Genomic DNA, 26083 nt, shown 5'->3' on the forward strand with positions numbered 1-26083 from the left:
GAGGAATCTGCCATCAGTACTCATCAATACATTAGTAGCTTCACATGCTACCTCTCTGAATGCAAGATTCTGTCCCAATGGAAAACCAGCAGGACTGTTCTACTATACAAGAAGGGAGACATCCATGTCATTGGCAACTATCATCTGATCTGCCTGTTGTCTGTCGTCTACAAGCTGTTCACTTGAGTCATCCTGAATAGGATTGGCAGAACACTAGATGTAGAACAACCATGTGAGCAAGCCAGGTTCCAAAAGAATTCAGCACGATCGACCATATCCACACAGTAACCAAGCTCATTGAGGTTTCTCGGGAGTTCAAGATGCTGCTCTGTCTAACGTTCATTGATTGAAAGAAGGCCTCTAATTCTGTTGAGACTGAAGCAGTCATCGAAGCCCTCGCCAAACAAGGTGTTCAAACTCAATATATCAGTATCCTCTGTGAACTGTATTACGGATTCACCACCAGGACGTCACCATTCTACAAGGAAATGATCATCGACGTCAAGAGAGGGGTTCAGCAGGGTGATACCAATTCACTGAAACTCTTCAGTGCCACCCTTGAGAACATCATGCAATAACTGGATTGTGAAGAAATGGGAGTCAAGATGTAGTGGGGAGTGAAGGTGTAGTGGGGTCGGCCACTACACCACTCCACTTCGCTGATATCATTGTTCTAATAACACCAAACATTAGTCAAGTGGCACAAATGCTGGCTAACTCCAACAATGAGTGTGGAAAGGTCGGACTACAGCTGAATCTCACGAAGACAATGTTCATGAGAAACAGACTCATTCTGATCTTCCATTCTTTTTCAATGGAACAAACATCTCCAAATGCAGCAGTTATGTGTACCTAGGTCAAGAACTCAACATGACGAATGACCTGGAACCTGAGTTGCACAGGAGAAAGAGAGCAGCTTGAAATGCCTTCAAGAGCGTCGAAGAAATAGCTAAGAGGACAAAGAACCTCCGGCTCCGGGCACAACTCTTTGATTCCACCATTCTTCCTGCATTAACATATGCCTCAGAGACCTGGGTCCTACCAAAGCAGGACAAGAACGCTATTCAGGTCTCCCAAAGAGGAATCAAAAGAGCTATGCTTGGAATATCATGCTTCACTCAACTGAGAGAAAGAATCCAGAGTTCCAACCTCCATCGACGATCAAGAATCAGGGACACTGTCTCATTTGCCAAGGCATCGAAAATCAGATGGGCTGGACATGGAATGCAATTTGGAGATGACCACTGGACTAGAGCTGTTACCAACTGGATTCCACAGCACATCAAGAGATCACATGGCCGCCCACCTACGAGATGGTCAGACTTCTTCATCAAGACCATGAACGATCGGTCTGAGGCTCTTCATTTCCCTGGAGTGAGCAGACGCCGTTGGGCTACACTAGCACGCAACAAAAACAAATGGAGCTGTTACTGGTGCCCACTCAAGCAAATCCATGAGTAATGGGATGTCAAGTGATCAAGTGTGAAGATATAAATGGGTTTTATGAGGGAAAAAATGATCACAAAAGAACAAAAAAGAATACACTTGAATTTGAAAAGTTCTTCAAGGGGCTGGAGCGATAGTATAGCAGGTAGGACATTTGCCTTGCATGTTATGACCTAGATCCCCTGGGCACCACCACGAGTAATTTCTGAGTGCAGAGCCAGGAGTGACCACTGAACATTGCCAGGTGTGACCCAAAAAGACATACACACACACAGTTCTTCAAATGAAAATATAGAAGTTTGTGCTCAAAGATCTTTTTTTATTAAATTTTTTTATGTAGGAGTACTGCTATTTATTCAGCCACTGATTAGCTGATTAAACTGGGCATGAACTCCACCTTACTTTTTTTTTCATAATTTTATTTATTTATTTTTCTTCTTATATTTATTTATTGAATCACTGTGTTTTTTATTAAATTTTTATTTTTTTAATGGATCACTGTGAGGTATAGTTACAGACTTACAAACTTTCATGCTTATGTTTCAGGCATACAATGATCAAGTACCCATCCCTCCACTAGTGCCCATTCTCCACCACCAATGTTCCCAATTTTCCTGCCATTCCCCCTCCATCCCATTTCTTTTTGTTGTTTTTGTTGCTGTTGTTTTGTTTTTCTTCTTTGGGTCTTGCTGGGAATCATGCTTGGTCGACTGTGTGCAAAGCAAATGCCCTACCCGCTGTGCTATTGCTCCAGCCCCCTCAAAGTTCTTTGAAATTAATGTAGGAAGGCTCATCATTAAGAACATTTCAAGCAGAACTGATAGGTTTATATGTCATTGTGTTCCTTCCCGTTTCTTACTTTTGTGACTAAAAGTACCTTTAATCTGTTCCATAGGAGGGAGATCACAGCTATTTTCCCATTTTTTTCTATCCCCACTGATAAAACTGATACAACCTGTGCAGCCAAATCGAACTTTGGCCAGAGAGAGGGAATGAGAGCTGAAGACGGGGTAGGGAGAACTGTATGAAACACACAGTGAGTTTATTATAATCCAAGCTGGTTCATATAGTCTTATTTTAGCAATGGTCAGCAGGTTTAAAAATCTGTGTAAACAACATTAATTAGGCTGTGCAAGCAACTTTATTTTTGCAAGAATTACTTAATTTCTGTTCCTCGTCTCAGTTCTGAGAAGAACCGTCTCAGCTAACAGCAAAGCCTGGCAAGCTATCTGTGACATTTCAATATGCCAAACACAGTAACAACAAAGTCTCACAATGGAGACGTTACTGGGCCTGCTCGAGCAAATTGATGAAGAACAGGAGGACAGTGCTATAGTACTACAGTCTCAGGTCTGAGAAACAGAACTGGAGATGTGGCCTTGGGCCCAGCCGAGGCGAATATGGGTCGGCCTTCCCTCCAGCCTCCTCAAGGCCAGCCGCCAGAGCACAGTGGCCCTTCGACCTCTTTCCCAGGTTGGCCGCCAGTGCATGGTGGCCTTCAGCCACCTGTCCAGGTCGGTGTCAGGGCGTGGCTCACCCCCAGGCCAAGTTTCTCCACACCCAGTCCCCGTTTCCAGGGACAGAGGCAGGGAGTGCCTGAGCCCCTCCCCAACATAAAACAATTTGGAAAAGAAAGTCGTTAGTGCCTTTTGCTAGAACCCCAGCCCTCAGAGCAACGCTATAAACATAGGGTACCTAGCAGATTTTCTGCCTAACTCTACTGTCAAAACACAGATTACCTGTCAGTAACCTAAGGGAAAACTGGACACCTCTTTATGTCTATAGTTTCAAAAATATTTTTTTCAAAAGTACTTTCAATTCTGTTTCTATTGTTTTATTTTATTTTATTTTATTTATTTATTTATTGGAGAGGACATATCCGTTGTTTCTCAGGTCTTACTACTGCCTCTTACTACTCAGGGATGACATCTAATGGGGATTGGAGGACCAGATGGAGTGCCAGGGAGAAAATCTGGGTACCTCCCCTCAAATTGCCCCTCCCCTGCCGTGTTTACTGTCATAGTGAGCTCAGTTCTGCAGACCAGTTCTCAGATTCTGTTGCTTTGGTCATTTGTTATTTCCCTATTGTAGAATAACGTTGGTTTGCCCTTCCTCCCTGGCTGCTGGGAGCTTGTGTTTGCTGATTGCCCCTCAACCTGTCCATTACCTTGTCTCCTGATGAGACTTGTAAATATTGTCTTTGTCTTGTCCTTAATGTCCTTTGCATGGTTAACTATTTCATAGCAATTGCTTTTTGTATGGATACAGGAAGACAATTGAAAAGACAAGTCTGTGGCTTGGGAGTTGATTGACTCCAGATAATATACCTCCTGGACATCTGCTCTCTCAGCTTAAACCTCAGTCACCCTTACTTCTTAGATCCCCAAAAGCAGGGTCCCAATAAGGGACTAGATGGAGACCCTGGCATCAAAATAGACCTGTCCAAAGTGCCCTAATTCTTAACTATAAATTAAGAGTTCAGTCATGGACAAATTCTGTCATACTCCAAAAGTAATAACTAGATTTGGACCCTGCTGGAGTTAGGAATGATTGATCTGGCCTGAGCACTATAGTCTGAGTCTGTGGTAAGATGTCCCCAGGAGAGTCAACCTACAAGTCTAAAAGTGTCTATTAAAATCATACAGAATGGTAAATATTAGGAGAATTAAAGATGCTAATTAAGTTGCAGGTCTAAGGAAAGGAGGAATACACCTAAAAGCTGTTTTGCCCTTGTGGGCTGCAGGTGGCTGAGAAGTCTGAAAAAAAACATTTTTGATCACCTTCTTGTGGGAAGGTGTGGTTGAGGAGGCATGAAGGGAGAATAAAAAGAGTGTCTGTAGTGAGAAAGCATTGGAGAAATGAATTGTTGGATCATTGGATGGATGGATTGATTGAAAGAGAGGGGATTGAAGGAGAGATGGTTATAGTGACAGCACAGAGACAGCAGAGAGAGAGAGACTTCTTGTCACTGTGTTTGCTATATTGAATACGCTAGGATAGCTTGCCAGGCTTTGCCCTGCGGGAGAGATACTCTCAGTAGCTTGCTGGGCTCTCTGAGAAGGGTGGAGGACTCGAACCTGGCTCAGCCGGGCCAGCTGCACGCAAGGAAAACACCCTACCACTGTGCTATCGCTCCAGCCCTGTGGAATATCTGTCACTGTCACTGTCCTCCCGTTGTTCATCAATTTGCTTGAGCGAGCCCAGTAACATCTCCATTGGAGACTTTGTTGTTACTGTGTTTGGCGTATCAGATACATCACGGGTAGCTTGCCAGGCTCTGCCATGCAGGCAAGATAACTCTCGGTAGCTTGCCGGGCTCTCCGAGAGGGGCGGAGGAATCGAACTCGGGTCTTCCATTTGGCTGCGTGCAAGGCAAATGCCCTATCGCTGTGCTATCATAATATGTGACCGACACCCAAGGACAATAGAGACAAGGGCCAGGAAGTTTGCTCCATGGTTGGAAGCCTGCCTCATGCATGAGCTGGGGTAGAAGGCAGCTGGGATAGAAAAGGAATCACTAAGTCAGTGAAGGTTGAAGGGATAGATCGGGATAAGATATGTGTGCTGAAAGCAGATAAAGGACCAAACATGATAGCCTCTCAGTATCTGTATTGCAAACCATAATGCCAAAAAGTAGAAAGAGAGAAAGAGGGAAATTTTCTGCCATAGAGATAGGGGTTGGGATTGGGGGGAGGGATACTGGGGACATTGGTGGTAGAAAATGTACAGTGGTGGAAGGATGGGTGTTCGATCGTTGTATGACTGAAATTCAATCATGAAGGCTTTGTAACTATATCTCACAGTGATCCAATAAAAATCCATGCATTTTCAATGGTTGGGAGTTTGCCATAGAGTATGTGGGGGATGAAGAGCTGTTAGGATGGAGAAGTAAGCAACATGAAAATAATAGTTGGAAATGATCATTTTGGACAGGAACTGAGTGTTGAACGTTGGTAAAGGGATATACTTGATAACCTTTAATTAACTATATTACACACCATAAGACCCAAAAAAAAGGAAAAGGAGAGAGAGAGAGAGAGAGAGAGAGAGAGAGAGAAGAAAGATAAAAGTCCCTGCCATAGAGACAGGTGAGGGCAGGGAGAGGGAAACTGGGACCATTGCTGGTGGGAAATGTACACTGGTGAAGAGATGGGTGTTGGAACATTATATAACTGAAACCCAATCATTAATAACTTTATAGCTGTGTATATCACTGTGATTCAATAAAAATATATAAAGATAAAATAAAAATAAATTAAATGCATTTACTATTTATAGAAGTTCTTATAGTTCCCATGAACTATAAACATGATGGTGTTTAAATTTCCCAATCGTTTCCAGCAAAACATGCAGTTACACTATAAAACAACAACTGAGATCTATTTTTATTGAAATGACACCTACAGACTTCAGTGAGACATGCTTCTGGAAAACATGGGCCTCACTGAGAATGTGATTATAACACTTGACAATATCATAAATGATGTAAAGATATAACTCTTTTACTATCAGTTTAACTGTAGGTAATCCAACCCTAAGCCTTAGATAAGAAAAGACTTTTTAATCCCTGTGATCTAAAGTGTTTTAGACCTTTCTTTCCTAATGATTAGGATCAGAGATAAATAAGCTCCAAATGTATGCTAAGTCAATAAACAGCAAAGTATGTAACGCAGTGTATAATTCATGCCTCTTAAACCACCTTCCTTACAGGCAAAGTGGTGTTGTACTATCATCCAGGGCACTCGGCAAACAGCAGGACCTCAGGAAGCTGCTCCTCCTTCTCACTGTGAACTCCAAGCTGTTTGCATCATCACAAATGTGTCTCATATTTCACAGCCACAGAAATTCTCAGATAACTCTTAGATAGGTCTGGAAGGGAAATAAAATTCAATTTTTGAGTCTTTATAGAATACTGAAAGTTGCTTGAAGTTCCAGAAAACCAAGCGCCTTTCTACTTCAGGATGTGCCCCCTGTGGATCTTTCACCTCCCTGGTCCAAGTGTAAGAACCTAACATCACAAGTACAGAAAACACATAAAATATAGCATATTATTCTGTGGTTATAGTGCACGATTATCCCATTTTTAAATTCAATATTCTATATCTATATTATAAAATATAATTTATTGCATATAATCACATTCTGTATAGTAAATATAAAATATTAGATATTTACTCCATGAAGTCTGTTCTAAACTCCTGTCTAACGTCCAGGTTACATAGGATGAGTAAAAATTTTTTTTTTTTCCCCCTTTATTTTATTTTATTTTTTTTAAAGTTGTAGATTTACAATTTTTTGTGCTTTGGTTTCAATTATACAATGATCAGATACCCATCCCTCCACCAGTGCCCATTTTCCACCACCATGGATAATATCCCTCCCACCCCCATCCCCCCATCCCCCCGTCTCTGTGGCAGGGCAATCCCCTGTGTTCTCTCTCTCCTTTCGGGTGTTGTGGTCTGCAAAAGAGGCATTGAGTGGCAAACATGTTCAGTCCATAGTCTACTTTCGACATGCATCTCCCCTCCTGGGAGGATCCTCCAAACATCCTTTATTTGGTGCTCCCTTCTCTATCTGAATAGCCCTTTCCTCTAGGATACCCGGCTGGCCTCTAAGTTATGGAGTAATCCTCCTGGTGCTGATCTCAGCTATTCTTGGGTATTAATCTCATACTTTGTTACTTTATATCCCCCAGATGAATGCAATCTTTCTATGTCTATCCCTCTCTTTCTGACTCATTTCGCTTAGCATGATACTTTCCATATTGTACCACTTGTATGTAAATTTCATGACTTCATCTTTTCTAAGAGCTACATAGTACTCCATTGTGTAGATGTACCAAAGTTTCTTTAACCAGTCATCTGTTCTTGGGCATTCAGGTTTCTTCCAGTTTCTGGCTATTGTAAAGAGGGCTGCAATGAACAAACAAGTGCAGATGTCACTTCGACTATACATTTTTGCCTCTCTGGGATATATTCCCAGGAGTGGTATTGCTGGGTCAAATGGGAGCTCAATTTCTAATTTTTTGAGAATCGTCCATACTGTTTTCCAGAAGGGCTGAACCAGTGGACATTCCCACCAACAGTGAAGGAGTGTCCCTTTCTCGCCACATCCACGCCAGCATCGGTTGCTTTTGTTCTTTTGAATTTGGGCCAGTCTCTGAGGTGTGAGATGGTATCTCATTGTGGTTTTGATCTGCATCTCCCTGATGATTAATGATGTAGAGCATTTTCTCATGTGCTTTTTTGCCATTCGGATTTCTTCTTTGAGAAAGTTTCTGTTCATTTCATTGCCCCATTTTTGGATGGGGTTGGATGTTTTCTTCTTGTGGAGTTTAACCAGTATTTTGTATATCCTGGATATCAACCCCTTGTCAGATGTGTATTCGGTGAATATCCTTTCCCATTCTGTAGACTGTCTTTGTATTTTGGTCACTGTTTCTTTGGAGGTGCAGAAGCTTCTTAGTTTAAGATAGTCCCATTTATCTATCTCTGTTTTCACTTGCTCGGCCAGTGGCGTGGCATCTTTGAAGATACCATTAGCTTCAATGTCATGGAGGGTTTTGCCAACTTTATCTTCAATGCACCTTATGGTTTCTGGTCTGATGTTGAGGTCTTTAATCCATTTTGATCTTACTTTTGTACATGGTGTTAGGCAGAGTTCTGAGCCTATTTTTTTGCATGTAGCCGTCCAGTGATGCCAACACAATTTATTAAAGAGGCTTTCCTTACTCCACTTCACATTACTTGCACCTTTATCAAAGATTAGATGAGCATATGATTGAGGAGAGATGTCAGTGTATTCAATCCTGTTCCATTGGTCTGCAGTTCTGCCTTTGTTCCAGTACCATGCTGTTTTAATTATTACTGCTTTGTAGTACAATTTGAAGTTCGGGAGGTTGATTCCTCCCATTTTCTTTTTCCCAAGAATTGCTTTAGCTATTCGTGGGGGCTTATTGTTCCATATAAATTTCAAGAGTGTTTGCTCCATTTCTTTGAAGAATGTCATGGGTATCCTTATAGGGATTGCATTGAATTTATACAATGCTTTCGGTAGTATTGCCATTTTGACAATGTTAAGTCTCCCGACCCATGAGCAGGGGATATCTTTCCATTTCCTCATGTCCTCTTTTATTTCCTGAAGTAGCGTTTTGTAGTTTTCTTTGTACAGGTCCTTTACTTCCTTAGTTAAGCTGATTCCTAGGTACTTGATTTTCTGGGGCACAATTGTGAATGGGATTGTTTTTTTCATGTTGCTTTCTTCTCTCTCACTGTTTGCGTATAGGAAAGCCATGGACTTTTGGGTATTGATTTTATAACCTGCAACTTTACTATACGAGTCTATTGTTTCTAAGAGTTTTTTGGTGGAAGTTATTGGGTTCTCTAAGTAGAGTATCATATCATCTGCGAATAGTGAGAGCTTTATTTCTTCCTTTCCTACCTGAATGCCCTTAATATCTTTTTCCTGCCTAATCGCTATTGCAAGTACTTCCAGTACTATATTGAACAGCAGTGGAGAGAGTGGGCATCCCTGTCTCGTCCCTGATCTTAGAGGGAAGGCTCTCAGTTTTTCCCCATTGAGGATGATGCTTGCTGTAGGCTTGTGGTAGATGGCTTTAATTATGTTGAGGAAGGTCCCCTCTATACCCATTTTGGCTAAGGTTTTCATCATAAAGGGGTGCTGGATCTTATCAAATACTTTCTCTGCATCTATTGATATGATCATATGCTTTTTATCTTTTCTTTTGTTGATATGGTGGATTATGTTGATTGATTTCCGAATGTTGAACCATCCTTGCATCCCTGGGATGAATCCTACTTGGTCATGGTGTATGATCTTTTTGATGAGTAGTTGGATTCTATTTGCTAGTAGTTTGTTGAGGATCTTTGCATCTGTGTTCATCAGGGATATCGGCCTGTAATTCTCTTTCTTTGTGGTATCTCTGTCTGCTTTTGGTATCAGTGTGATATTTGCTTCGTAGAAACTGTTTGGAAGTGTTTTTGATATTTCAATTTCGTGGAAAAGCTTAAAGAGTATTGGGAGTAAGTCCTCTTTAAAGATTTGGAAGAATTCACTAGTGAATCCATCCGGGCCAGGACTTTTGTGCTTGGGGAGACTTTTTATTACCATTTCAATTTCCTTGATGGTGATAGGTCTGTTCAGGTATTCCAGGTCTTCTTGGTTCAGCCTTGGGAGTCTGTAGGAGTCTAGGAATTTATCCATTTCCTCGAGGTTTTGATGTTCCGTGGCATAAAGCTTCTCAAAGTACTCCCTGAGGATCCTCTGAATTTCTGTGGTTTCTGTTGTAATGACCCCCTTTTCATTTCTGATTCGGTTTATTAGGGTTTTCTCTCTCCCTTTCTTTGTGAGTTTTGCTAGAGGCTTATCGATCTTGTTAATTTTCTCAAAGAACCAGCTCTTGGTTTCATTGATCTTTCGTATTGTTTTTTGGGTTTCCATCTCGTTAATCTCTGCTCTGAGTTTTATTATTTCCTTTCTCCTGTTCGGGTTGTGCTCCTTTTTTTGGTCCTTCTCCAAGCTCTTAAGCTGTGAGGTTAGGTTACTTATGTGTGCTCGCTCCTCCTTCCTGAGGAATGCTTGTAGAGCTATAAACTTTCCTCTTAACACAGCCTTTGCTGTGTCCCATAAGTTTTGGTAACTCGTGTTCTCATTTTCATTCGTTTCTAGGAATCTTTTGATTTCCTCTTTGATTTCCTGTCTAATCCACTTGTTGTTCAATAGTGCACTGTTTAATTTCCAGGTGTTTGATTTAGTTTTCTGTTTTTGTGTGTGATTTACTTAAAATTTTTTAACTGATTTTTATTAAAAACACTGAATTACAAAGTTGTTCATTATATATATAGTTTTTTCAAATATTTAGTGTTCCAACACCACCAGGGTGAAAGTCCCTCCACCAATACCCTCAGTTTCCCTCCCAATCCCAACCTCCCCCCTTAGACACATAACAAATTTACTTCCTATTGTTTATTCCAAGAAAATTTTAAGAAATGGTAAATAGAATCATCACAAAATATATCAGTAAGAGCCAATTTGTGATTAGTCTATGATTTTGACCAATGTAAATAAGAAAATTAAAATCATTTAATGTTAAAAAATGCCTATTCTCATATGTTTTTAACTCTAAAATATAAAGTATATTATATTAAATTTAATTTTATATTTGTACCTCATTATGATCATAATCATAGCATTAATAAAACTTTAAAAGCAATATCATGTTAATATATTTTTGAGTTTACATGAAATAGGTAAGGCCTAAATCTGCAAATTTTCCCCCTACACTTTGTATAAACACTGTGGTTTACAAAATTGTTCATGATAATTTGTTACCTCTCATATTATGAACTCAACAAATGCTGTGTTTCATTACAAACTATTGACAAATTCTAGATTGATCTTCATCTGAATAATAAGTGTAGAATCATCCATCTGATAGGGTTGTGATGAGAATGAAAAGCAATAGGTTGTGTAAGATACCTCTCATATTATGAACTCAACAAATGCTGTCACTATTCTGATAATATTTGCTAAAATATCTGTTTTTCATGTATTGTGGTAAGAGGTTTTAAGATGGTATCTCATTTGTTTGTTATATTTATGGATTGAGCTAGTGGTACCAGGGGATTATTCCTGGAGCAGTGCTCAGGATTCACTCCCAGTGGTGGCTTGGGAACCAAAAGTGCTAGGGATTTATTTTGGAATTTCCACATTTCCATATGTGTTCCAGGTCTTTCACCCTTTAAATTATTTTCTCTATTTTTACACACATAGGTGCATGTATGCTCACACACAGAGACACAAAACTGTGAAGTAACTGCTAAATGATACTTTTGTTTGCTTGATAGAGCCATACCTCCCTGTGCTCAGGGCTTACACCTGGCTCTGACACCATATGCGGTGTCAGGAATCAAACCTGGATCAGTCATTTCTGAGGCAAGCACCTGAATCACCATAGTAAAAAGGGTAAATTTTTAAGGAGAGTTTAAATTAGCCCTCATACAAATATAAAATAAGCATGTGTCAATTACTTTAACTTATTAATAACAAAGTTAACAGTATAGTATAACTGATTCTAAGGAGAATTTAACTCACACATGCCACACACATACATATGCAATGAGGAAATGAAATTATGAGCAGAGAAAAACTTATTGATATCCATAAAGATAGCAATTGCATCTCACTGGATAAAAATTATGTGGATCCTATGTTAATTTCTATTTTGAACTGCAATAATTTTTCTATAACTTTATTATTTAAAATATTTCAAAGGCAAAATAATAAATAAAATATTTCAGAGACAATGAAGGAGACAACTCTTGTAGCATCTGATCATTTGAATGGATTAGTAGACATCTTTTTATTGTAATGTATTTTAGACTTTTCCACAATATTTTTTTATATAACCACTATTGTCATAATTCGGGGGACTCCCAAGCATTGCTGGGGAACCTGAGGATCTCTCAGTAGCAACAGTCTACCATTATTATACACATATTTTTAGTTGGGGAGAGAGATTCATGGTGGCTGTATGGTTGTATACAGTAATGGAGTATAAATGACAGTATCATATTTTAAGTTCATCTTTCATTTCTCCAAACACAGAGAAACTGTTTGCAGGATTGTAATTTCATTGTTATCATTATTTTTTATTGCTTATTATTTTAGGGAATGAACAATCAATACATCCGGCGGGAAATCTTTTGCTGTGAAACTTGTCATGAGCTCAAAAGCTTCTGGGAAAAAGAAATTAGCAAACAGACTTGCTACTGGGAACTGGAGCAAAAGCGTCAGGGGAGAAGTGCCCTGAGAAAGTACGTGGATCACTCTTCTACTATTATCTTTATTTATTCATGTTAGGCTCCATGGTTTACAGCACTGTTTAAAACAGGATCTCTTTACATAAATCGTTCTAGCACCACAACCTCCCCTGAAATGTTCCCTTCTGGCTGCTGGGATAGAGAGGGGATCAGTAAGTCAGTGACAGTTGGAGGGATTGCTTGGGATGGGAGATGTGTGCTGAAAATAGATAAACGACCAAAAGTGATGGCCTCTCAGTATCTGTATTGCAAACCATAATGCCCGTAAGTAGAGAGAGAGTAAGAGGGAAATTATCTGCCATAGAGGCAGGGGGAAGGGTAGGATGGGGGCCGGGGGAGAGATACTGAGGACATTGGTGGTGGAAAATGTACACTGGTGGAGGGATGGCTGTTCCATCATTGTATGACTGAAACTCCAACATGAAAGCTTGGTAACTGTAGCTCGTGGTGATTCAATAATAATATAATAATATAATATAATAATAAAATAATAATGATAAATAAATAATTCAAGAAAAAAAATTTTAAAGTGTACCCTTCCCTTCACCATTGCCCAGTGTTCCCCCACCCTATCCCCTATTTACTCACCCTCCCCACAACCTTCCTACTGAAAACCAGCTCTCAGTTTCTGTTGCCTTTTGGCTTGTCACTGTTACTGTCCTCTCATTGTTCATCGATTTGCTCGAGCGGGTCCAGTAACATTGTGAGACTTGTTACTGTGTTTGACATATCGAATTCGTCACTGGTAGCTTGCCAGGCTTTGCCATGCGGGCTAGATACTCTCGGTAGCTTGCTAGGCTCTCCAAGAGGGGCGGAGGAACCGAACTCGGGTCAGCCTTGTGCAAGGCAAACGCCCTACCTGCTGTGCTATTGCTCTAGCCCTTGATATCACCTACTGTTTCTTTTTGTCCCACATGTGAAGGAGGTCATGCTGTGTCTGTCCCTCTCCTTCTATCTAATTTCACTCCAAATCCATTCATGTAGCAACAAATTCAACAAATTGCATGATTTCATTTTTTAACAGCCAAATAGTATTTTATTGTATACTTGAGTTTATTTATCCAAGTTCTTAGACATTTGGGTTTTTTTTTTTCAGAATTTGGTTATTGTGAATAGTGCTGCAAAGAACACAGGAGCGCAAATGTTATTTTTGGAATACACATTTGGGGTCTTGTCGTAGATATTAAGAAGTTGAATTTCTGAGTTACATGAAACCTCAATTCATCATCTTTGAGGAGTGTCCGTTTTTTTTCCAAAAACGTGGCCCAATCTGTATTAGCATGAACAGAGAATGAGTATCTTTTTCCCCTGCACTAGCTATTTAATTGTTTGTGAGGGATGTCAGTCTCACCAGTGTAAGATGATTCTCACTGCTGTTTTTGTTTCTATTTCCCTAATGATAAGTGATGCAGAGTTTTGTTGTTTTTTTTTTTTTTCATATATCTTTTGGCCGTCTGTGTATCTTTTGAGGAAGTTTTGTTCATTTCTTCTCCATATTTTTAATTAAGTTAGATGTTTTATTTTCCTGTATAGTTTTATCAGTGCTTTTATATATCTAAGATATTAACTCTTTCTCAGATGACTGGTGAGTAAATACTCTTCCCTAAATCTGTGTGGTGTCTATTAATTCTGGACATCTTTCTTTTGCAGTGCAGAAGCTTCTTAGTTTGATGTAGTCCCATTTGTTTATCTTTCTTCCCATTAGCTTGGCTAATGGCATTGAAACATTGAAGAAGCTTCTAGAGTCAATGTGATAAAGTGTTCTGCTTATGCTTTCCTCAATATAATTTATGGATTCAGGTCTAATGTCAAGGTCTTTGATTCATTCTGATTTGATTTTTGTGCCTGGTGTTAGAAAGTTCGGTGTTTTACATGTTACCAACCAGTTTTCTCATCACCATTTTTTAAAGAGGATTTACTTTCTCTGCTTCATATTTTTTACCCTTCATCAAAGACTGTCCATAAATATGAGGACCTGTCTCTGGACTCTCAATTCTATTCAATTGATAGTCTGTCCTTATTTCAGAATCACATAGTATGTGGACAAGATTGTCATTTTACTGGCAACATTAATACTTTCAATCTTTCAACAGGGAATGAGTCAATTTCATCATGTTCTCTTTCATTTCTTTTGGTATTGTTTTATGATTTTCTCTGTAAAAGTATTTCACCTCTTTTGTTAAGCTGATTCCTACTTACTTGAGGTATACCTAGGTTTGTCAAGTACATTTTGAGGCATAATTGTGAATAGGGTTTTTAAAAATTTATTTCTCTACTATTTCATTATTTACATATAATAAAGCCATGGATTCTCACGTGTTGATTTTGTAGTTTGCCACAATACTGTACACATCTATTACTTCTAGGAGCTTTTATATAGAATCCTTCAGGCTTTTTTTTAAAGTATAGTATCTGGTCATCTTCCAATAGTGAAAATTTAACCTCTTTTTTCTAATTTAGATGCTGTCTCTTGACAGATTGTTAGGTCTAGGGTTTTCAATACTCTACTGAGTAGTATCAGTGAGAGTGGAAAACCATGACTTTTGCCTGATATTAGAAGTAAAGTTTTCAGTGTTTCACCATTGAGTATGATGTTTTCTGTGGACTTAAGGTAAATGATTTTAATTTTGTTTAGAAAAATTTCTTAAACCCCAGTTTTGTTGAGAGTTTCTTATGCGCCCTACCACTGTGAAATGATAACCTTTCAGGGTAGAACATTCTTGCAGGTTCTCTTCATTCAGTATATTGTGTATGTCATTCCAGTCCCATGTTGATTTTATAGTATTCTTACAGAAATCTGCTATGTATCTTATATTTTTCCCCTGTATGAGGTGTTGTTTCTCTATTGCTGCTTTAAGCATCTGTCTCCATTTTTGGCTCTTGTCATTTTGATGACAGCGTGCCTGTGTTTTTTTCTGCTTGTGGTTGTTTTTTACTTGCGCTCTGGGCCTCTTGGACCCAATCTCCTTTTTCATATTGTAAAAATTCTCACTTATTATTTCTTCACTGAACATTCTTTCCTTCTCTCTCCTTCTAGAGTTCCTATCATTTTAAGGATGCCTTCCTATGTTTGCTACAATATATTTTATGTTCTCTTTTTTTGTCTCATTTCTATTATCTCTTCTTTGTTGATGGAGCTGTGCATTGTATCTTTGAAGTCATTGATTTGATTTTCAGCTTCATTCATTTTGCTACCAGGCAAGTAGCAGGAAGATAATACAGTGAATAGGGTACTTGGCTTGACATGCAGCCAACCTGGATTCGACCCCTCACATACCATATGGCCCCAAGCCCCACTAGAAGGGATCCCTGAGCAGAAAGCCAGGAGTAAGCACTGAGCACTGCAGGGAGTAACAAAAAAAAAGCCAGAAACAAACAGAATCCTTTCAAGCAGATTAAAAGGAACTGTTTAATTGGGAATCTTCTTGGACTTTTGCCAACCTTTGTTAGCATGAGTAAGTCCCTTCTTTTTTCATTGTTCCTGGTGCTCCATTGTTTGAGGGGAGGAATTCTTGTCACTTATTACTCCTGAACTTTTCATACCTCATATGGTTCAACTTAATAACTAGCATCCAGCTGTGGGGCTCCATCCCTTACATGATAGGCCAGGCCTAGGGTTACCTACTGTACTTCTAAGGTCCTGTTCTGGAGTTTCCCTGGGTCCCAGCACACTAGGATGCATGAATGACTCTGGTCTGGCATCCTCAATAGGGCCCACCTGGCTCTCTCTTCTCTCTCTCTCTCTCTCTCTCTCTCTGTCCTCTAGCTGCATGCAACATTTTGTTGCTGTCAAGACCTCTCCATTTTCTACCAAAACTTTTGTTGAGAGAATAAATGTTGTAGGGCTAAAGAGCAAGCACATGTGCCAAAGGAGGGAAGAGGAGAAATAAGTGTTTGCCTTGAACACACTTGTTGGCACATGCCTGAATTCCACTGATTGACAGAAATGTAGCCAGAGTTGCAGGGAATTCTTTGAGTCTGGTAACTGATAAAACTGAGAGAGACCCAATAGAGAAGATTAATTAATGTGTTGACTTCAAACTGGAGTCCTCCTTACTCTCTCTGAGTCTGCTACTATGATACTACAAAGGCATAGTATAAATTGGGCTATAATAAGTACAGTTGTGCAAATGTTCTTTCAAATTAATTTTTTTATATTCTTTGGATAGATATCAAGGAATGGAACCACTGAGTCATTAGAGAATTCCAATTTTTCCCCATTTGCATTGGGGTACCATGATTATAATACAATTAATGTTAAGGGTTTTTGCACTTTTAGTAATTAATTCTTGCTTTATTTATTTTAAATATTATATGTCTAATTATATGTCTAATATGGTGTCTGTATTTTTACAACAATAGGAATCTTTATTATGATCTTTTACTTATTAATGCAGATACTTAAGTATTATCCAAAATAATATTTTCTTTTTTAAAGTTCTTAATTTATTTTAATGTAGAAAAGAGCCATAACCGTTGATATAATTCTAGAATAATTATTAAATAATAAAGCTCCAACATAAAAATCCATAAGTATAAAAAAACTAGGTGAAAATTGTTATTTCTAATTTGGGGCTTATTAAGTCCTTGTCTATGAATTCATTAAGCTGTTTGTTGCTAATTGAGTCATCTGCGTTATTGTTTTTGTTGAGTTTAGTCTGCTTCTATGTTACTTTACCATCTAATTTGGTATGCTCCTACTAGAATTTCAGAATTGAGGATTTAGGAGGTGTCTAGAAATTTCAGTGGTAATGGCCAATGAGTTGACATGGCAGCGTCTGTGAGAGGTGACCAAAATCATATTTTATAACATAAAGTCAACATTTCCCAAGTGATAAAACATACCTTTGTACTTATATGACCTGTTTTGATTTTTCCCAAAAATTTTGTCAGTGTTTTTCTTTTCACTCATACAAAATTGTGTATGATTTATTTCATGTCAATTATGTATCAGCATAGAATTTTTGATGTTATTAATTCTTTCATTTATGTTCCCATAAAAAAGTAAGTTTTGAAAAAGTTTTATCAATTTATCTTTATTTTACAATTTTGTGGATTTTCAGGAATCTCTGTATAGATGTTACTACCTACACTATATACATATGTATGTATATATATATATATATATATATATACACATACATATATATATCAAGATCTCTCTCTTGTGTAAAATAAAAATAAACATAGTAAGGGAAAAACAAGTGATTAAAATCATCTAAACTTTTTTGTTCATATTAACTCAGCTTTCATGGGGAAACAATGGCTGGGAAAAGTCCTTGGGACACTGGTGAAAGTCTCTGGAGGTGGATTTGGAGCTAGTGTGATGAATGCATAGAGAGTATAATTAACACTATTGTAAATCATATTAATAAAATGGTTAAATAATATTATATTATAAACTAAAACATATCTGCTGCTATTGTAATTTGACTATGTATCTGCTTTGAGTTTATCATGAAGTTTACATCGAATGATTTAAGCTTCTTTCCTCTTTTTCCTTGACAGGAACATTTTTAAGTTAGGATCTCTTATTTTCAATGTTGTTGACTCTGTGGTTCGGATAATGAGCTGTACCACTCCTTTGCACCACCCATGTACTCAGATTCCCTTGACCTCTGCTTTCCATTGCTGCCCTTCCTAGCCATCTCTTTCTTCCCCTCAACTATTTCTTCCCTTTTCGGCCCTCTCCTTCCTATACTCTAGGGCCACGTGTAATACAAACACTCCCCTTTCAAATATTACACTCTTTTTTCCAATTTTTCTATATGCCATATATAAATGACATCACCCTATGTTTATCTTTCTTCTTGCTTGCTTTTTTTAGCATGATATCTTCCAGTTCCATTCACATTTCAGTGAATTAAATAATTTTTATTTAATACATATATATCTTAGCTATTGTACTAAGTGCTGCATAAATAATGAAGTGCATATGTCTTTTTGAATGAACTTTTTGTGTCCTGGGGGTAGATACAAAAGTAAAATTACTGGGACATATGGCAGCTTCATTATTATTTTACTGAGAAGTTTCTATATTGTTTTTTATAAAAGCTAAATCAGGCAACATTCACACCAGCAGTTGATGACAGTTCCTTTTCCACCACACCACTGCCAACATAGATGTTTATCAGTATTTTTGATATGTGCCATTTTCACTGGTATGAGATGGTATCTCATTTTCATCCTGACTAGGATGAGCTTTTTAAGGACTTAGAAGAGTTCATAATAAAGTTTGTATTGAATCATAAAAGACCTCAAAGTCAAAAAAACCGTACTGAAAACTAAGAAACTGAGTGGCATCTTATTACCTAGCTTGAATTATGCTATAAAGCCATAGTGATCAAAACTGTGTGGTATAAGAAGAAAAGACTCTCTGACCAATAGATTAGAGTGAAAAAGGACAAATCCCCACATATACGGTCAGCTAATTTTTGACAAAGGACTTACAAGTACAAAATGGAGTAGACAGCCCTTCAATAAATGGTGCTGGCATAACTGGATAACCATGTGTAAAAAATGAAAGCTAGATCTATATGTGACTTTATACGAAAGTCAATACAAAGTGGATCAAACACTTTGAGATAAGACCAGAATCTATAAGATACATGAGGGAAATATAAGCAGAATGCCCCAAGATGCCTCAGAGGTATCTTCAATAGTGCAATTCCACTGGCAAAGACAACAGAAGCAAAAACAAACAAATGGTACTTACATCAAATTAAAGAGTTTCTTCATGGCAAAAAAAAAAAAAGAGCTAGAGAAAACTGACCCAGGGAACTGCAAGACGACTCCTCTCAGTCAGGGTGCCCCGCCCCCATCCCCCACCCCCCCATGCCCAAGCACCCAGGCCAGAGGTTTTCCCCAGCAAGGAAGTACTGGCTTTGAAGGAAGAAATGGAAGAGAGAGGTTAATAGATGCATACAGGGCTTTTCATCCCCCCAAAAAAAATTACACATTCTTTTCCAGTGCACATGGAACACTCTCCAAGATACACCATGTCCTGGGCCACAAAACATACCTCAATAGGATCAGAAAGATAGAAATTGTATCAACTCTATTTTCGACCATGATGCACTGAAGATAGAAGTTAATCACACACAAATGCTGAGAATCAAATCAAACACCTGAAAATTAAACAACTCAATGTTGAACAATAAGTGGATCAGGGAGGAAATCAGGGAAGAAATCAAAAGACACCTGGAAACAAATGAGAATGAAGACACAAGCTACCAGAACCTGTGGGACACAGCTAAAGCAGTGTTAAGGGGGAAATTTATAGCTGCAAGCATTTCTCAGGAAGGAAGAAAGGGCCCACATAAATAAATTGATCTCATAGCTCAAGATCTTAGAAAAGGACCAACAAAAGGAGCCCCAACGAAGCAGGAGGAAGGAAATAATAAAACTTAGAGCAGAACTTAATGACATGGAAACCCAAAAAACATTCCAAAATATCAATGAAACCAAGAGGTTGTTCTTTGAGAAAATAAATAAGATTGATAAACGACTAGCAAGACTACAAAGGAAGAGAGAGAGAGATAACCCTAATAAACCAAATCAGAAATGAGAAGGGGGGCATCACAACAGAAACTAAAGAAATTCAAAAGATCCTCAGAGATTGCTTTGAAAGTCTGTATGCCACGAGACAAGAAAACCAAGAAGAAATGGTAAAATTCCTGAATTCCCATAACCTCCCAAGGTTGAGCCAACAAGATTTGGAATACCTGAACAGATCTATTACTATCAAGGAAATTGAAACAGTAACCAAAATCTTCCCAAAAACAAAATCCCAGGTCCAGATAGTTTCACTAGCGAATTCTTCCAAACATTTAAAGAGGAACTATTTGTGGAGCATGGTGACAGACACTGGTGCAGATAAAACTTGACCTTGCAGAGCAGACCAGAAGCAAAGCCTCACGAGAGAGAGTATCTGAGCAAAGTTGGCAAGAGCAGGGTGTCAGTCAGCACCTGGTGTTTGGCCTTGAGCCTCACTCAACCTCCTAGTCACATGAGCCCTAGGCACAGAAACTGTCATGTATGCTTAGCAAGTCATCCTAACTGCAGCATCTAGCCTTGATTGGGATTGGACCAGGGCAAAGCATACTTAAAGAGGTTATAAGCCAATAATGTTAAACTTTCTGTGATTGGACCATCCTCTTAAGCCATGAGCCCCTATAAAATATGTGTGTATTTGGCAAAGAGGTGAACAGCCATCAGCTGCTCCTGGAGGGTGCTTCTTCGTGCACCTGTTATCCTTTGCCCCACATCTGCCCTGACCCAGTGCGCAACATGTCTGGGCACTATTGAGGGGAAAACTGTTCCCCAACACCAATTGCCAGTCCTTTTTCAGCTTTTCCAGGAAATCGAAGAAAAACAAACACTCCCAAAGAGTTTCTATGAGGTACATATCACCCTAATACCAAAAACAGAGACACCACAGAAAAAAGAAAATTACAGGCTGATATCCTGGATAAAGACAGATATGAAGATCCTCAACCAAAATATTAGCAAGTAGAATTCAAAAACTCATCAAAAAGATCATACACCATGACCAAGTGAGATTCATTCCAGGGATACAAAGATGGTTTAACATTCGCAAGTCAATCAACATAATCCACCATATCAATAAAAGAAAAGATAAAAACCATATGATCATATCAATAGATACAGAGAAAGCATTTGAAAAGATCCAGCACCCTTTTATGATGAAAAATCTCACCAAAATGGAAATTGAAAGAACTTTCCTCAATATAGTCAAAACCATCTACCACAAGTCTATGGCAAGCATTATCTCTCTATTCTCATATGGTATGATACTACATTTAGAAACCCAAAAGCCTCTACCAAGAAGCTCCTAGAAATAATACACTTGTATAGTAAAGTTGCAGGCTATAAAATCAAATACCCAAAAGTCCATGGTTTTCCTATATGCAAATAATGAGAGAGAAGAAAATGACATGAAAAAAATCATGTCTCAGAAAATCAAGTACCTCAGAATCAGCTTAACCAAGAAGGTAAAGAACCTGTACAAAGAAAAAAGCAAAATGTTATTTCAAGAAATGAAAAAGAGGACACTAAAATGGAAACAAATCCCATGCTCATGGATTATGAGAACTATCATTGTCAAAATGGCAATACTCACCAAAGCATTGTACAGATTCAATGCAATCCCTATACGGGTACCCACAACATTCTTCAAAGAAATTCATCAAACACTCCCGAAATTCATATGGAAAAACAAGTGCCCACGAATAGGTAAAGCAATTCTTGGGCAAATAAAGATGGGAGGCATCACCTTTCCCAACTTCAAATTGTACTACAAAGTAGTAGTAATTTAAACAACACGGTATTGGAACAAAGACAGATCCACAGACCAGTGGAATAGGATTTAATATCCTTACAACACACCCTCAAATATATGATCATCTAATCTTTGATAAGGGAGTAAGAAATGTGAAGCGGAGCAAGAAAAGTCTCTTTAGCAAATGGTGTTGCAAAACTGAACATGCAAATAAAGGACTCAGATCTCCACATAACATCATGCACAAAAGTCATATCAAAATGGATTAAAAACCTCAACATCAGACCAGAATCCATAAGATACACTGAAGAAAATGTCAGCAAAACTCTCCAAGATATTGAAGCTAAAGATATCTTCCAAGACGAAATGCCCCTGACCAAGCAAATGGAAACAAAGATAAAGAAATGGGACTATCTTAAACTAAGAAGTGTCTGTACATCAAAAGAAACAGTGACAAGAATGCAAAGTCTACAGAATGGGAAAAGATATTCACCCAATACCCTTCTGATAAGGGGTTAATATCAAAGATATACAAGGTACTGGTTGAACCCTACAAGAAGAAAACATCCAACCCCATCAGAAAATGGGGTGATGAAATGAATAGAAACTTTTTCAAAGAAGAAATCTGAATGGCTAATTGGCACATGAGAAAATGTTCTTCATCACTAATCATTAGGAAGATGCAGATCAAAACAACAATGAGATATCATCTCACACCACAGAGACTGGCCCACATCCAAAAGAACAAAAGCAACCAGTGTTGGTGTGGATGTGGGGAAAAAGGGACTCTCCTTCACTGCTGGTGGGAATGCCGACTGGTTTAGCCCTTTTGGAAAACAGTATAGGCATTTCTCAAAAAATTTGAAATTGAGCTCCCATTTGACCCAGCAATACTACTTCTAGGAATATATTCCGGAGATGAAAAAAAAGTACGGTAGAAACAACATCTGCATTTGTATGTTTATTGCAGCACTATTTACAATAGCCAGAACCTTGAAACACCCCAAGTGCTGAGTACAGATGACTGGTTAAAGAAACTTTGGTACATCTACACAATGGAATACTATGTAGCGGTTAGAAAATATGAAATCATGAAATTTTCATATAAGTGAATCAACATGGATATTATCATGCTAAGTGAAATGAGTCACAAAGAGAGGACAGACATAGAATACTGCACTCATTTGTGGAATATAAAGAAACAAAATGAGAGACTAACATCCAAGGGTAATAGCGATAAGGGACAGAAGGATTGGAAGGCAGCCACACATGCTGGGGGAAAAGGCAGCTGGGATAGAGAAGGGACCACTAAGTGAATGATGCCCGGATGGCTCGCTTGGGATGGGAGATGTGTGTTGAAAGTAGACTATAGACCAAATATGTTGGCTAATTACTACCTGCACTGCAAACCATAACACCAAAATGAGAGAGAGAGAGAGAGAGAGAGAGAGAGAGAGAGAGAGAGAGAGAGGGAGAGAGAGAGAGAAAGGGAGTGTGCCTGCCACAGAGGCAGGTGAGGGGGACGGGGTGGGTGTGGTACAAGGGATACTGGGAACATTGGTGGTGGAAAATATATACTGGTGGAAGGGTGGATACTCGATCATTTTATGACTGAAATGTAATCATGAAAGTTCGTAAGTCTGTAACTGGACATCATGGTGATTCATTAAAAAATTTTTAATTTTTAGAAAAAAACATGGGCTAAATCTAAAAGACAACTAACTGAATGGGAGAAAATATTTGTGGTCAACACATTAGATAAATATCTCCAAGGGATATATAGAGTATTCACAAAGATCAACAGGAATAAGAAAAAATAATAATAACCCATAAAAGTGGAAAGAAGAAGCGAACAGGGACTTTCTCTAAATAAGACCAATGGATGGCCAACAGTCACATGAAAAAAATGCTCATCATATGATTTTTAAAATTTTATTTATAACTCTGTGATTTCTAAAGCACCCCTGCCACCCTTTAGACTGGAAGGTTTCAGCTATTGTTTCTTTCATCAATGATTTGCCCTTTCCACTTTTGGAATTTCTGTGATATAGAAATTTTTCTTAGTACTGTTACAAGAGAGTACTGATATCTTGTGTTCTCTTCATGATTTTTACTTCTTTTTCTGTTTCTTGTTCCTTATTAATGATGTCCAGCACCATGTAATTTGAGTTACAGCTAATTCTATTCTACTGCCAATTCCAGGTAGTGATTTTGGGTTTTGTTTTATATTGTTTATTTTGAACTACGCTAATATTCCCTTTAGCTTACTTATTTCTGTTTGAGAAGCTTTAATTTTTAATACTCTCAAACTTTCCCTGAGTTTATTTATGTTCTCTTCCACTGATTTCTTAGTTCCATTTAACATTGATGGCATTGTTGCTTTTAAGTTTTCCTCCTTGGAAAGTTATGAATAAGTAAATATACTTGAGAACCTTCCTGGACTTTTGCCCCCATCTATAAATATTGCTCAATTTCTCCTCTTTTCATTGTGCCAGGTGCTCTCTTAGGATTAAAAGGATGCAAGTATAAGCTGACCTACGTCTCACTTTTGAAAATTGAGCAGTGCCTGCAACTCTTAGGTTGTGTAGACCTGCATGGCCCTTGGAAATTTGTGGTTGCAGGCGTTCTGTAGTTACTATTACACAGAGTTATAGCTTCCCTGAGCCACAGCTGGAAGTGTTTGCCTGAGGAGCAGTCGAGGATTGTCCTGGGTATCCAAATACAGATTTTCAGCAAGTTGATCCTTGTAGCTTGTAGGAGTCTGCATTTGCCATTATCTGGCCGCAATTGTAGAGCCAAAGTTCATCATATTTGGGTAGCAACCATAACAAAGTGCTGTCATTGGTTAGGTCTGTGGCACCAAATTCATGTGGTCCCTTCCTATTGCCAGATGGATTAATTCATGTATATCCTAATATTTCTGCATATTACATCTATGAAGGATTTAACTATGCACCACCTAATCATGCATATTGCTTTACTCCCTAGGCTCAGAGAAGAATGGAAACAGAGACTAGAGAAAAGATTAATGATGTTGGACAACCCTGATGAGAAGGAAAAGCAGACAGACACCATGGCATCCTCCTTGAATAAAAAACTAACACCAAAGTTAAAGTGATTCACTAAGCAAGGATTCACTATGCAAGGATACTATTTGCTTTCCACTTATAAAAGGATTTAAATCTCAACCCCCTTACCCCCCAAGCCTCAAAGCAGTCCAAATCCACTTCCATCCTCTCTGCCCAGAGATTGGTATGATTGAAAGCGGGATATGCAGCTCAGGTTGCTTAATATGAAAAGTTTTTGGAATTAACACTCTGATGGTTTCAAAGATCCATGCAGTGAATTAATTTCCACATTATCTTCTTATGCTTAAAACTAAATGTTTTATGATTATTAAAACAGCTAATGACATTGATGAGTATCTGGTTTTTATGGGTCATCTGGAAAGAGATTTGTGTATTCTTTTCTTCCTGTCCTCCCTTTCTGTGAAAGTATACAAAATAAATCAGTTACTATTTTTTAAAATAATTTACTAACAATGTGGTTTGTAAATAAACTGAACTAGTTTTTTCTTCCCATTAATTGGGTTTTTGTTTTTTTCATAAGCATATTTAAGTAGAAACATGTAGTAAAAGCAAGATACTGATTAATAAAGTTGGCTATTGCTCCTTCATTGGTGTGTGTTTTGTGTGAACTCTCCTTTATGGCCATTTTGGGTAGTTCTCTGATGCTACAGAAAATGTCAATTTCTGTTACCCCTACAGAAATTTCTGGAATTTAAAATTACCTTCACTGTTGTTTCTTCTCAGACCCATACCATGATTGCAAGCAGTAGGATTCCTATAGAGAGTAATTTCTCTGAAGGTCAGGAGTGCAGAGGGACCTAAAAACCACGAAACACAGGAACCACCAAGGAACAGACAAAACATTCCAAGGGTGAGGCGGGGGATTATCTGAGATTATGCCTGGGAGGGCACCCATGCCCCACAATACCAAACACCACCACTAAAAAATTCAAAGGGTTTTTCACAGCTAAGAAAAACATCTGATGGCAAAAGGGTTTAAGATGTGATTCCCTATCATCACAGTTATGAGGTTTAATGTACAGTGCTCAGGTCTCCACTGCAGACCAACATCCAACATCCAATTTTCATGAAATAAAAAAGGAACTCCAGTTCACAAAACCTGCACAAAGTTTGGGGGAGAGAAGCTAATGATGAATTCTGGCACAGGGAACTTTGGGGCTATATTTCAAATTGTCTTCTGCGATTCCCTCTGAGAAACTGACTTTTACTCTGACATCCATAGAAACTCATAAAATCATCTGGAAAATAGGAAGGGATAAATGCTCTCAGAAGAAGGTAACTATATGAATGAATATCCAAAGAAGATCAGGAGGTCTCTAGGGTAGGGATTGGGTAAAAGTAAAGGCCGTCCCGTTGATCATCGATTTGCTCGAGCGGGCCCAGTAACGTCTCCATTGGAGACTTTG

At 38.4% G+C, this 26083-nt stretch overlaps 1 protein-coding gene across 1 annotated transcript in view; it reads left to right on the top strand.

Moving 5' to 3' along the window:
* Positions 1-24706, top strand: part of FAM240B (family with sequence similarity 240 member B) — a 40307-nt gene extending 15601 nt beyond the window's left edge. Inside the window, exons 2-3 of the mRNA XM_056126475.1 lie at positions 12136-12281; positions 24577-24706. Coding sequence (XP_055982450.1) covers positions 12139-12281; positions 24577-24706 — 273 coding nt within the window. The 5' untranslated portion in view covers positions 12136-12138. The remainder of the gene's footprint in view (positions 1-12135; positions 12282-24576) is intronic.
* The last annotated feature ends 1377 nt before the right edge of the window (positions 24707-26083 follow it).

The sequence above is a fragment of the Sorex fumeus genome, unplaced genomic scaffold, assembly GCF_029834395.1.
Source record: "Sorex fumeus unplaced genomic scaffold, SorFum_2.1 ptg000063l, whole genome shotgun sequence".
NCBI classification, from domain to species: domain Eukaryota; kingdom Metazoa; phylum Chordata; class Mammalia; order Eulipotyphla; family Soricidae; genus Sorex; species Sorex fumeus.